This window comes from Diabrotica virgifera, chromosome 3, assembly GCF_917563875.1.
Source record: "Diabrotica virgifera virgifera chromosome 3, PGI_DIABVI_V3a".
Lineage (NCBI taxonomy): Eukaryota > Metazoa > Arthropoda > Insecta > Coleoptera > Chrysomelidae > Diabrotica > Diabrotica virgifera.
The window spans coordinates 185,632,308-185,647,270 of record NC_065445.1 but is presented as its reverse complement, the minus strand read 5'-3'; the positions used below and the strand labels follow the sequence as shown (position 1 = coordinate 185,647,270).

The following is a 14,963-nucleotide window of genomic DNA, read 5'->3' as shown; positions in this document are numbered from 1 at the left end:
AACAAACAAACAGGACTCGCTTGAATTCTCGACTCAGTTTTCTCTCTGCTCGATATCTTGTGCAAATAGATACCAGTCCGCTACTCGTTCTAGACAGAAACAGGAATCTTTCTCGGACACAGGAAAATTAACTTCTCTAACCGGTCAACGATTTCGTTTTAAATTGATTCTGCTCGCAAAGGCCAATTTCACCACTTTACACTGACTTCTCACTTTTCAAAAACTGGACTGTTGTCTCCAGATATTCATTACACAGTGCCTATTTTTTCTCTCGTCAAAATCAGACTCAACACTTTCATCATTCCATCCATCATTTTCCACCAATCACAAAATATCCTTTCTACCTACTACACCATATTATCATTTCTTAAGAACCAATTTAATTTGTATACCACCTTCCATTTTGTTAAATTCTCGGAGACATCAAATTACTTTCGTTGTTTCAAAATGCTAAACAAAAAGCCTTACATTCTAAACTCAATAAATTTGTTTACCGCTTAACCTTCTTCGAATTTTTTATAAAATGTCTTATTGTCCATTGCAAAGCGAAATAAACTGTATTGTCTAATCTGACCGCACCATGGTTTAAGTCCGTTTAAAAACCCATTAAGAAAACCACCTTTTTAACGATTTCACTTTTCCGGGAAAACACTGATTACTTACTAAATTATCCTAGTACAATTTTTGGTCATATACAGGGCGATGAAAATCTATAATTTCGTGGTCGCTGATATAAATTTATTTTTTAAATTTTTCCCAAAAAAAATTATACAACAATATACACATCTAAATTATTAAAAACACGCAAACACAAACCTAAGCAAACGGAAGCAAACAATACAAGATTCTACTACACACAATACAGTCACAATCAGAACGATGTTATGAACAGTGAAAACTAAGACCATTGTTTAAAAAATAATTTTTTAAGTAGTCTTTTTTAAACAATGCTAAGACAGTTTGAAATAAATAAAGGAATGTTTCCGATAAATCCGAGACAATGACCGTCACTCTGCCGCCGCCGCCGTGTGCCATGAGTAATTTTTACTATCGTATACATAGTTCAAATTACACAAATACACATTATCTCTCAAATATTATATTACATACTATCCCTTGCAAGATAATTCGGATGGATTTCCCCAGATTAAGAGACTGGGCCGATATCAAGCACAAAATAATCTGGAGAACTCCATCCGAATTATCTTGCAACGGATAGTACATTTTTATTGTTGAAATGTTTGTCTGATGAAGATCGGTCCGGGTTAGCCGGACTTCCGGGTTATCGGGGGTCGACTTATCGGGGTTCCACTGTACTTGTTCCGTTATTTTTTAGTGGACAATAATGCAGTTACACTCCATCAGCAGACTTTTTTACTAGTTTATATACAACATTCACTCCAACCTTTATTAATACGTGAAGATTCTATGTTAATGATTTTATATTAGCCACTAATTTGTAAAAATAATCAATGAATATTTTCCCGCGCGTTTGAAATTTCAAAAGTTGACAACGATTTAATGTTAAAACCCCCAATATAGCAGGCCAATAAAAAGACAAAGAAGAAAAGCACCCTCAATATTAGTTCAACCGAAATCTACGAGAGGTCGTCATTGTGACTTAACATCGTAAATACTTAAATAATTATTAAAACGTAAGAATATCCAAACGGATTACAATTTTCAAAACGTTTTCGGTCATATCATACTCACTATCAGTAAAGCCTGAAAGCATATCCTATTTCCCTGTTATTCATCGCGATAAATTCTTATTTTTCTCTGTTGTGGTCTATTCTGTCATATCAGCTCTTTTTATGTTAATATTGCCATTAAAACTATTGACTGAACTTTCTGGTCCTATTTCTCTTACTATCAATAATTACTACTTCTATTACTGTTTTCGTTCATTAATCTTTCCCAAAGTAAGTTTGTTCTAGCTATTTTGTATATTATAATAAGGATTTCCACAGTTTTCACTGTATTGTTTCACTCAACCGTTCTCTCCCGTTCTTTTTGTTTTCTGCCAGTCCCCTTCCTGCAGATTTGTTCTTTCCATTGTTTTGTCCACTTTATCTCTGAAAGGTCTTCAGGGTGTATTGGGATTCACAGCATCTGTTAGTAAGAATCTTATTAAGAGCAAGACAAATTCTTTTAATATTTAAATGTCCTTGGTAAACAAATACACGCTTTGTTTAGCATACACATGATTGACCCATATTACTACACAAGTATATAGTACATTCTTTAACGGTAAAATATTGCAAAACCTCTAAATTTTAAAAAACTGCTTGGATTGACATGAGATTTGGCATACACATAGCTAATAAGTCAAAGAAAAAAAGTGATATCGTGCCGATGTGTGCTTTTGCCCTAGGGGTGAGTTTCACCCCCTTTTGGGGGTGAAAAATATGTGTTCGAAATAAGTACGGAAATGGATAAAATGCCTAATTCTAAGCAACTTTTGTTCTATAAAGTTTTTTCACCACGTTAATACTTGTCGAGTTATTTGCGAGTGAAATATGTTAATTTTTTTACAAAATAACTACGTTTTTAAACGGTTTTTCGCAAATAACTCAAAAAGTAAGTATTTGGTGGAAAAAAATTCTTATCAAAAATATAGCACGTAAAAAAGTGAAAAACTTGGTGTATATATTAGGTCACTATATCTAGTAGAAGCAGAGTTATAGCTAATAAAATATAGGTTCATATTCGTCAAATTCCAAATCGTATATTTTAACGTACCATAACCAAAAAACGAAGCACTTTTTTGGGGAAAACTCATTTTAACTTTTTTAAAGTGTTTAAAAAAATTCTTAGTTTTGTTTTTTAAAAAAAATTTTAGCATCAAAATTAAACAAGCTACGCTCAAAATAAAATTGGTCCCTTTTTTTGGTAAGAAATCGGGAAAATCACCCCCTAATTAGCATTTCAAATGAACTTAATTGTTATCACTTCACAAGTTTTTTACTCGCGTATGTATTGATCATACGATCTGTAAGTTTCATCGGTTCAAAGTCCTTATTTTTGAAAGAGCTGTAGTTAAAAGGGCTTGAACGAGTCACTTATCACGAGTGTATGCAAATTTAGAAACACCGAATCTTGACCAATTTTTGTCTTAGAGAAAAACAAAAAAATATAAAATATTCAGAAAAGTAAAGCCGACTTTTTTATTGTTTAAGACTTTTGGTATCTCTAACAATTTTTAAGTAATTTGGAAAAAAAAAACATTTTTTTCAAAATTAAAATTTTTAATATTTTATTTTAAAACCAAATTTTTTTCAAAAATAAGCACTTTGAATCGATGAAACTTACAGATCATATAAACACAACATAAGTAAAGTAACTTGTGAAGCGGTAACGATTAATTTCATTTAAGTTGCTAATTGGGGGGTGATCTTCCTGATTTTTTTTGTCAAAACAAAAGGGACCAACTTTATTTTGAGCGTAACTTGCTTACATTTGATGCTAGAAATTTTTTTATAAAAACAGAAATAAAGATTTTTTTAAACACTTTAAAAAAGTTAAAATGTGTTTTCCCCAAGAATGCTTCATTATTTGGATATTTCACATTGAATTATTCTATTTGGAATTTTTCGAATATGAACCTATTTTTCATTAGCTATAACTCTGCTTTTTCTAGGTATAGGGACCTAATATATATACCACTTTTTTCACTTTTTTATAGACTATAGTTTTGCTAAGAATATTTTTTTCGACAAAATGCTTACGTTTTGAGTTATTTGCGAAAAACCGTCTAAAAACATGGTTATTTTGTTGAAAAATGAACATATTCACTTGCAAATAACTCGAAAAGTAAAGATTTGGTGAAAAAAGTGTATAGAACAAAAGTTGCTTAAAATTAGTCAGTTTATCCATTTCGGAACTTATCTTGAACATATATTTTTTCACCCCCGAGATGGGGTGAAACTCACCCCCAGGGCAAAAGCACACATCGGCACCATATCACTTTCTTCCTATGACATGTTAGCTATGCGTATGCCAAATTTCTTGTCAATCCAAGCGGTTCTTTAAAATTTACAGCAAAAACCGTGAAAGAATGGATAGTATCAGTTATCGATATTGCAAGCGTCAGCATTCCAGTGTCACATAATATTATTCTTTATTTATAATCAAGCTGATTCGGCATTTATAATAGAAACACTTTCACTTTTTATTTATACCAAAACATAAACAGGGAATTCCACATTCTAAATTCATTGCGTAAAAATTCATCATTGATATTTGAGACCCCAGAGGGTGAACATTATCAGCCACCAACTCTTTACCGTAGTTACTCCAAATTGTGAATAAATGAATATACGGTAAGTAGTGTTTACTTCATCAACCCCCAACTATCTGAGATGGTCCAGATAAGGAGGAACCACCATAAGGGTATGTCTCTATTCCTTCTTCCTATCGGGCTCCACTCTGTTATTCTATTTATCCAACGATTTTGGTCTACTCTTCTGACATGTCCGTACCAGGTTAATCTCTTCTGTTCGACGTAGTCTATTATATCTGAGTTCATTCCCAATCTTTTTTTAATATCTGCGATGTTTATTCTATCTCTTCTTGATACTCTCCAGCTTCTCCTTAGGAATTCCATCTCTGTGTATCTATTTTGTTTTTTATTTTCTTATAGTCTTATGGTCCAACTTTCACACCCATAAACGAGGATAGTTATTTGTCATGGTAGTATATATTCTTCTTTTTTTTATGATGATGCTCTTATCCCACACTACCAGACTCAATTTTCGTATGCAGTCACTTGTTTGTCCTAGTATATTTTTTTATATGAGGAGCAGACTTTCTATATGCATTTTGTCCATTTTTTCAAATTTTCAACTAAATATGGCATCGCAAACTATATGTATAGAGCCACAATTTTGTGTCACGAAAGAGGTTCTAAATGCATTCTGTTGTCTGAAAATTAAATAAACAAAATACCTTGGACTTTCTATGTGCTGTATGTCCATTGACGGCAGACAAACTAACCGAAGTTTGTCCGTGCGCTATGGACTAATTGCGATTTGTTTGTCATTGGCAGTCATTGTTGTATACTTGGTGTCTGTACTGTTTTTGTTTTATGTGCGTTTGTTTTTCCAATTTTTAACAAAACAGTATAAAATAATAAATGTAAAAGAAAAATGCAATCTGGTAGTGGTATTGTTGAGAAGCGTGGAGGGGACAAACGGTCTTTCAAGAATGTTGAAAAATTTGAAGCTGTTAAAAAATTTAAAGCCAGTTTGTAAGGACATGAAAGTCATTACGGGCGTGCTAAATCTCGGCGCATTTATTTATCATCTGAAAATAATATTACTATTTTATGGAATCTGTACAATCAGATTACTCCTAAGAATTTGAAAGCAAATTACAAGTATTTCAGTAGGATCTTTAATACTCATTTTAATATTGCATTTGGAAGCCCTGCTACTGACGTATGTGGCTTTTGTGTCAGGACCCAAACTTCTATTATCTTTTGCAAAGACAAAACTGAAATAAAGAAACTAAGAACTTCTCTACGTGTAACTACATAAAGTAAGGGCCAAACAATTTTTTAAACTAATGAATGAAAAACCGGAACATACTGTTTCCTACTGTTTTGACCTTCAGCAGGTTCAAGTCTTACCGAAAGTGCCTATTCAAGATGCATTTTACGCCCAGCAGTTTTTTTATTGTTTTTGTGTAACGGACGTGGATATTAAAAAGCCAGTTTTCTACACCTAGATGGAACATCAAGCAAAAAGGGGATCTGCAGAAACAAGTCCTGATCTACGTGATTTTCTTAATAAATCTGAATGTGCATCAGATATAAAACAGTTAAGACTATTAGCAGATGGTTGTGCGCTTCAGAATAAAAATGCACACATGATGCATATGCTCATGTTATGGCTGTACAGAGATGCCCCACAAAATATTAAATCTGTGGTACTTATTTTTCCGGTACGCGGATATATTCATATTTGCCAGCGGACCGTGTTTTCGGACAAATTGAAAAAGTTACACGATCCTACAGTCTACAGTACAATAAAAACCCCTATACAATATTATGACATTTACTCCAAGAAGGGAGAAGTTAAACAACTTGGTAGAGACTGGACAGTTTATGATATAAAAAGTGCGTTAACCACTTTAAAAAAAATTGAAGGAATCAGTGCAGCCAAACGAATCATTATTAAGAGATCACAAAACAACAACGATATTTTGCTTAAGACCGAACTGTTCTACAGAAATAATGATCCATCCAAACAATTCCAAACATTATTGAAACGTGGAAAGAAGCTTTCGACTTTAAACTTACCTACTGTAGAACTTCAAAACCAAATTAAACCAAAAAAACTCCAGAACTTCTCGAAACTCCAGAGCTATCAGGGACGAATTGGGCCAACGATCCTGAGCTAACATGGTTAGAACCAATTCTTTCTGACACTGGTGAGCAAAATGGGAATCAAGCTATCCTTGGTGAAACTGAGGATGATGATGTTATCGAAGGAGCTGAGTGCTGTGATTGCAATGATGATGACAATGGGGACCTTTATGACATGTAAAATACCATATTGTTCCATTCATTTTTAAACAATATTTTGTATATAAAAATAAAATACTATTTGTATGAAGTTACTTGAGCTTTATTACATCGTTACTACCAAAAGTCAGTCATACCGCTTGTGTAGACAATCAAACAAAATGCGTTTTGTCCAAGAATGACAATCTAAATGCAGTTTCTCCAACAGTTCTTTCAAGTTTTTTGGGATATTATTAATACTAGATTTTTGGCATATAGGTGTAATATTTGAATGATTTTTTATCAATTTTTTAGGTTCATCAGTTTTTCGTTTAATTTCTTGCCAAACGCGTAGCAGTTTTTCTCTATTTGCCAAAATGACAAAAAGTGGACAAAATGCATTTAGAAAATCTGCTCCTCATATATTCTTCCATTGTTCCTTTGTTTGATATTATGAAACGTAAATACCTGTACTTGTTTGTTCCCTTGATTTGTTTACCTTCGACTCTTTGCAGCTGTTTTATTTCTGTAATCACCGTTGTTAGATATTCAGTTTTTTTTAGGTTTATTTCCATCCCATTTTTTGTATATTCCTGTTCAAGTGTTCTCATCACAAAACTGAGGTCATCTTCGTCTTGTGCGATCACTATTTGGTCGTCAGCAAAACAGGGTGTATATTAGGGTGGAACGAAAAATTCGAAGTAATTATTTTTTATGGGGCTAGTGCGAAAAAGTTGTGTTTTGATGTATAATAAAACTGTAAGAAATCTTTTTTGTATTAGACCCTATCTTCAGGTTCCATATTAAATTTAAATTTTTGGAAATAACAAAAAAAATTAAATTTTAAAAATGTATTTTTTATCAGTTCTTTGAATCTAAATAATTGTTTTATGATACATTTTAAGATTGGTAGTCTGATTTTGTGTTAAAAAACGGCATAATATTTCTAGACTGCAACCTTGAACGAATAAAGCCATCCCTTGATTCTGGTTCACAAACAGCAGCTGATATTTCAGTTACTAATGCAGTTCTTTCCTAGAATTTTGTATGACAAGGGCAGTTTAAGACCTCTATAATGTTGTAATTCTCAGAATCAATCATATCCCTTACATCTTCATTGGAAATATGTTTTAGCAAAAGAGGAGCCGTAACTTTGAATCCAGAAATAGAAATTATGTCATTATAATCTTCAGCACTAAAATTTAATGTTGTTATTTTGCATCTCTGGATCTTTTTTTTTTCTGACTTTCTCTAGTTTTCGGCACTCTGCGTAGGCCTAGCTCCCATATGTTTTCGTTCATCTTTCATCATACCGAGTAATAAATTTTCGGGATGGGCAAAATAAGCATTCCTTTGGATAACGGCATCGACAATTTTTCTTCGGTCAACTGGTAGAAATCGTGAATAATGGATCATTCGCCATAAATGTTTTGAACCATCAGAACAGCTAGGATAAATTTTTATATAAAACCAATCTGGTGCATACACTTTTTGGATGAAACTTAGTAACAAAATTTATTTGGGGGCTGGGACATTCAGTTCCAACATACAATCGAAGCAACCGATTATCAACTGTCAGCTACCTTGGGTGTGATATTTTCCCAGGTTTTTTAAGGCTCAAATCATTAGGACATTTTCCCGCAGCAACTGCTTGACTGATTTGGTACAAGTACTTCTGATCGGTACTAAGGTCTGTTGTTTCTAATAATATTGCTAGGTTATTCTCTATTGCGACAAAATCGACAACAGACTTCTCTTCACAGCGTTAAAGAGGTTTCCCTATTGGCCCTGAAAAACCAAGTGGTCTACTGGTGCGTCCATCTAACTGTTCAATTAAATGACGTAGAGGTAGCTCATTGCAATGAAATAAGCATACTAGCCATTGACGTGAAGTGCCGCAGTATTTGTGACGTAGATGGTTGGCCTGTAACTGTTGACAAAGGAGCAACGAATTTTTCTTCATGATCATCTGCATCAGAAGAATTTGAGTCAGACAAGCTGCTACTTATGGAAGGATTAGAGGAATCAACGGTACATCCTTTACGGAACAATTTCGTCAGTATTATATTTTTGAGATCTTGCCTTTGCCTTCATGGTTCTTTCCATTTTCTTCCTTATTGCTGCAGATGCTGCAATATCCACTGGTCCAATTGTCATTTTTCGACAGGATCGTTGATCTTGAAGAAAAATTCGCTCATTTTGTGGTACTTTCTTCATTTTATCACAAGTACACACATATAGTAACAGTCATGTTGTACTTGCAAGCCGCGATATTCAATAACTTTTTACACTCTTTTCGAAACTGGCAAATCTTTTCTATTTATGAATCAGATGCTTGCTGAGTTTTTGTGTACCTATCGCTTAAGATTTTGATACTCTGTATAAATATTTTTAATCATATCTTGAATGCACTTATGCGATAATGTTGGAATAGAAGCTTTTATACATATTTGTTATACTTTCGTTGCAACGGCATTCAAGACGTCGGCGTCGGCGGTAGATGGATCTTTATTATTATTTGTCAACTTAAGTTCATTGCGAATAAAGAGAAAGCATTTTAGAATGTCACACTTAGTTGGTAAAACCATAGAGTTATATATTAGCATAGAGAGAGTGTCATTCAGAGCGAAGTGACGACACCATCTTTTTTATTTGGATTAGTGCTGTTTCACTCTTACGCATAGTAAAGCTGCTACAGTTGTCCTCCTCTCCCGTGCCTATATTCACACTGAATGTCATCATAGGTTTTCGATACAATGTGTTAGAAAGAGATGCAGCAAACCAATCCATGAGATCTTGTCGTCAGGAAGCGTGGAAGGTAGGCTCCCTCTATGTTAATATATACCTCTATGGGTAAAACACAATCATTGAAATTTGATCAGTACCATATTGATTTTTTCGACAAAAATAATTTTTTTGTTTTTTCATTTTTCAAATCCAATATGGAACCTCAAGATATTTTTTTATTTCAAAATGCTCTCGCGCCAATTGTTTTCCTCACATGACACAACTTTTAAACGATAGCCACAAGAATTTTTCTTTTCTTTTGTTTTGTTGACCTTTTTCGTTCCACCCTAGTGTATATGTAGATATTCGCTCCTTACTGGTATACCCATTCCTTCGCGCTTTCTTTTTCATAGTTTTAGTATGTTTTCCAGGAATATTTTGAACAGAGTAGGGGATGTGGAGCAGCCCTGTAGTACTCCCTTTATCGTCTTAAGTGGACAGCATATTATATTGCCCGTTTTGATAGCTACTTTTTTTATTCTTGTAGTGTTGGAGTGCTTTTATTGCTTTTATTAATATTCGTGGAATTTTGATATCTTCGATTGGTTCCCACAGCTTGGTTCTAGATATCGAACCATATGCCATTTTAAGATCTAAAAACCAGATGGACGGATCTATTTTGGGCCATTATTTTTTTTATTAGATGTTCGACTATATAAATTTTAATGCATGCTCTCACTGTAGTGAAACCTGCCTTGTCTTCTCCGATTTTCTCCTTTATACTTTTTTAAGGGGGGGGGGGGTATAGTTAATTCTACGTTTTTTTGCATAATTTTAGAACGTTTTCCCTTGAAAGTGGTAGGGTTAAATTAAATTGGTAAAAGGATATCTTAAAGAACAACACTTGAAGATTATTCAGTTAAATTTTTATTGAAAAATATTAAAAAATGAAGCAGTGGCGTCATTTTTAAGTAGATGATCCAAAAAAGAAGATGATTTGCGGTGTACACCATATCTTCAGACAGAATCATTTGATTGAAACATATAAACCAAAAAATTATTTAAGTTTAAGAGTTTTTTGAGGTAGTAACGTCGAGTTTTTATGATTATATTGACTTTTTAAATTCATGGTATAACTTTAAAGTGAAAAAATCTAAAAAAACAAAAAAAAAATGTGTTCGGTAAAGAGAAAAATGGTAATATAAACAAAAAAATAATAAAATAAGCAAAAACTTGACGTCACTACCCAGTAAAATATCTAAAAAAGAAGTGTGCAAAATTTCAGAAAGATCGGTGCATTACTTTTTGAGTTATGATGTACACCGCCTCAAAAAAACATGTTTTCAGAAAACGCGTTTAAAAAAATGTAGTTTTGTCAATATACAAAAGATTATATATATATATATATATATATATATATATATATATATATATATATACAAAAATTTTCTAAGAAAATTTTTGTATATATCCATATCTCAGTCAATTTTGCTCGAATTAACTTGAAATTTTAATGGTATACTCTTAAATATTTAAAATCAAATAAGCCAATAAAAAAAAATCGAAAAAAATAATCAAAAATACTATAACCCCCCCTTAAGTTTTCATTTATGGTCTTTCCATACAGTCTGCCTATAGACGATATAATGCTGATTCCTCGATATTTTTCGCAGTTTATTTTATTTCCTTTCTTATAAATATATTGATGTCATATATGCTTGTGACCATTTTGCCGGTAAGTCTTCTCCATTCAGTGCTTTCTCAAACATTTTGTTTGTCCAGCTATCTGCTTTTTTGTTCTTTAGTTTTGATCGTTCTTTTTACCTCAGCTAGGCTTAATAATTGTATTTCATCATGATTATAGATTTCTATTCCGTCTATTTTTGTTTCTTTGAATTAGGGGCGGTTTTCGGCTAGCAATTGTTCTTATATTCTATGTCTTATTTCTTTGGAGCAAGTTTTAGATACGCCATGATTCTGAATTTATCGTTCCTCTTAGGCTTAATTGTATTTCATCAAACATTTTGTTTATCATACAGAATAGCTTTTCCGATTCTTTTTTATCAATTCGTTTGGCATTATGCCAGGGCTATCTGCTTTTTTGTTCTTTAGTTTTGATCGCTCTTTTTACCTCAGCTAGGCTTAATTGTATTTCATCATGACTATAGATTTCTATTCCGTCTATTTTTGTTTCTTTGAATTAGGGACGGTTTTCGGCTAGCAATTGTTCTTATATTCTATGTCTTATTTCTTTGGAGCAAGTTTTAGATACGCCATGACTCTGAATTTATCGTTCCTCTAGGCTTAATTGTATTTCATCATGATTATAGATTTCTATTCCGTCTATTTTTGTTTCTTTGAATTAGGGGCGGTTTTCGGCTAGCAATTGTTCTTATATTCTATGTCTTATTTCTTTGGAGCAAGTTTTAGATACGCCATGACTCTGAATTTATCGTTCCTCTTATGTGCATGTATCTCTGTGCATGTTTTTAATTTGTCACTTTTCTTTTTACTTCTGTATTTTTCCCTGTATAAATAGTCCTCATAGTTTTTTGTGTTAAGGTATTTTATATGGAGCTCTTTCTTCTCTTTTATGGAGTCTTCTTCTAATGAGTTTATTTTGAATGGCCTTTCTTTTACTGAGCACGCATTGAGAGGTGTAGCTGGAGTCGTAAATTCGCCAGTATCTCCCAAGGTCGGTTTCTGTTAAGTCCATATAAAGGGGAATTCCATCCAAGTAATTACTAGTTTGTGATCTATCTCGCATACTGAGCATCGTTTTACTCTCATATCCTTTATTTTTATCGAGCTTTCGAATCTAACTATTCTTAGGAACTTAATTATTCCTGGTGCTTTTATCGAGTCTTTTACATACAGCATCGGATATTTATGCCTGGTGGCATCAACACGTTTTAAGCTCCAGCTTCGCCCAACCCAGCTTATAGATAGTGTCGCCTTTAGTCTTACTTACGTTGCACCATAATTCTCGATTCTCATCTCATCCAGGTAACAATCCATTGTGGTAAGCTGAAAATTGATCTAAGACGATTTGGTGCAACGCTTATGTTTCGTAAGCTGAGCTTAAAGCACGTCTTAAGCTTAAGATCTGTTGGTGAAACCAGGCATTAACCACTTTTTATGTAGACCTGGAATGTCGAATTCAAATTACCTATAGGTCCCCAAGTAAGTATAAGTATGTATAACTGATGACTTGTTTTATTTATTTTTTTTTTTTTGTTATCTGTAACTACAATTTTGTGTCAATTCATATTTTACCCAAATTCAAATTTTATTCAAAAGTACCCCTCAAAAATACCCGTCCAAATTCCCAAGTAAGTATTGTCCATTAATGTTTATGTATTCATTTGCCCTTTTTTGTCATTTCATAATGTACCATATAGGTTTTAATTACTCCATTTAACTGTTGTTTTGTTATTTGTAGATTGGCTCAAACTGCTCAAGCATCTATCTCAGCAGCGATATTTTTCACCTTTATGCTGCAATACTATGTACCAATTGATATAACATGGAGGAGAATAAAACCATATGTGTCAAAGGAAAAAGAAAACCTAGTACAAATCGTCTGGAGAACTCTAACAGTAACCTTCATAGTAGGAGTGGCTGCCGCAGCTGGAGATAACCTAGGACCTCTAATAGATCTCATGGGGGCAGTTTTCTTTTCTACTTTGGGATTATTTGTCCCATCTCTTCTAGATATTATCGTCAATTGGAAAAATTGGGGTAGATATAATTGGATTTTGGTCAGAGATTTATTTATAATAACCATGTTCGTGTTTGGTTTTGTGTTTGGAGCTTATTATGCTGTTCTCCATTTTATCCAATAAGCAGCAGACTATGGTTAGATGATTATGTACATTCCATGTCAAGTAACTCAGACAAAAACTTTTGGATCTCCGATTTGTCTGAAATTTGGTGTACAGCTACTGTTTAACATAAAAATAAGACATACTAGGTAAGTCTTCTTGTGTTTTTTTTTTCTTCTGTAAATATCATTTTAAGCGTTTGTATAGTGATTTGGTATTTATTTAAACAAATTTGCATTTTTTATCGTAAAGTATCAATGGAGAAAATCAGGTTTTAATAGAAGGAACTCTAAAATGTCATTATAAGGCATAATAAGTTATTTTGATTCAAAACAAATTTTTGATAACATTTTGTAGTTTTTGTAGAAAACGTTAATATACCGTTTTTTACATTTTCCTCCATTCTAAAAATACATGTTCTTCGATTTGGTTGAAAATTTGCCCAAATCACAGCCAAAACACAGGACTTTACGTGGTTAAAAGAATTGGTATAGTTTTGCAATACAAAAAAAGTTAAGTACATGTAAGAATATCAGAGTCAAAAATATATGGTCCAGTCGGGGTAGCATTTGACCTTGCATGCCGAACTGTCCAAATTTTATTTTTATAGTCTTTAGGGAGGTCAACAATAGTGTAAATTTAAAATCGCGAATGAATTATGTTAGCTGCCATATTGGTTTTAAAAGAGAACCGTTTTTGCCCAATATCTACGCCATTTTCAACTTTTCGACAAAAAGTATGTTTTCCGAGTTAAGGGGAAAATAATGATAGGGCATAATTTATTTAATTATCTTATTTATTACTAATTTTATGACAAAAATGTATCTACACAAAAATGGAGAGAATTCAATTTTACATAATTTTAACCTCTTTCATTTTTTTTTTCTAAAATCAGGACCTGATTGGTTTTATAGCAGTTGTTTTTTTCAATACTTCTGACATTTTCAACTTTTAGACAAAAATGGTAGGAACTGAAATTGTTCCAAATAAATTGCATTTAAAATTATTACAGTTTCTTTTTAACAATTTTTTTCGTGCGGTTGATATTTTCCGAGTTAATTGTACTTACAGTAGACGCCTACATTTTTGATTATGATATTGCCTGTAACTTTTCTTTAATTACAAAACTATACAAATTCATTTAACCACTTAAAGTTCTTTATTTTGGCGATCTGTGGGCAAATTTTCAGTGAAATCGAAGAACATGCATATGAATATTTTAACGTTTTCTACACTAAAATTTGATCAACAACTTATTTTGAATCAAAATAACTTATTATAATGCCTTATAATGACATTTTTGAGTCCCTTCTATTATAACATTATTTTTTCCATTGTGCTTTAACGATAAAAAATGGAAATTTATTTCAATAAACACCAAATCACTGTAAAATCGTTTAAAATGATATTTTGACGAAAAAAAAAGAAAAAGAAGAAGAAGAAAAACAGTTGGACATTAAATGTCTTATTTTTACGTTCCGCAGAAGAGATACACCAATTTTCAGACAACTCGGAGATTCAAAAGTTTTCTGATCCAAAATTGAGTGATTTGAAATGGAATCACCCTTAGATATTTTAAATTCGCAGTATTTTTATATTACTTTTAGTAGCAATTTATCTGTGAATGCGAATAATGTGATATCAATTTTGTAAATTTTTTATATGATGTAAGTATATGTATAAATTTTAGTTATGTATTTTAACATAATGTTATAAAACCTCATTAACAAACGATAAGTGAAGCACAAGTTAAGATTTGTTCAGAAAGTACATAATATGTAACTTTATTTAAAAATGCACATGTTCTTAATACATGTTCTTGTCCGTGCTAATCTAAGAACATGTATTAAACAAACGAACGGGGTACTGTGGGATAGACAGGTTACCAGAAATACAAAGAAGAGAAA

General features: G+C 32.5%; 1 protein-coding gene across 6 annotated transcripts in view; it reads left to right on the top strand.

Moving 5' to 3' along the window:
* Positions 1-14,745, top strand: part of LOC114328093 (proton-coupled amino acid transporter-like protein pathetic) — a 275,550-nt gene extending 260,805 nt beyond the window's left edge. For all 6 annotated transcript variants that reach the window (XM_028276858.2, XM_028276852.2, XM_028276853.2 and 3 more), the window contains one exon: positions 12,675-14,745. In XM_028276858.2, coding sequence (XP_028132659.1) covers positions 12,675-13,077 — 403 coding nt within the window. In that variant the 3' untranslated portion in view covers positions 13,078-14,745. The remainder of the gene's footprint in view (positions 1-12,674) is intronic.
* The last annotated feature ends 218 nt before the right edge of the window (positions 14,746-14,963 follow it).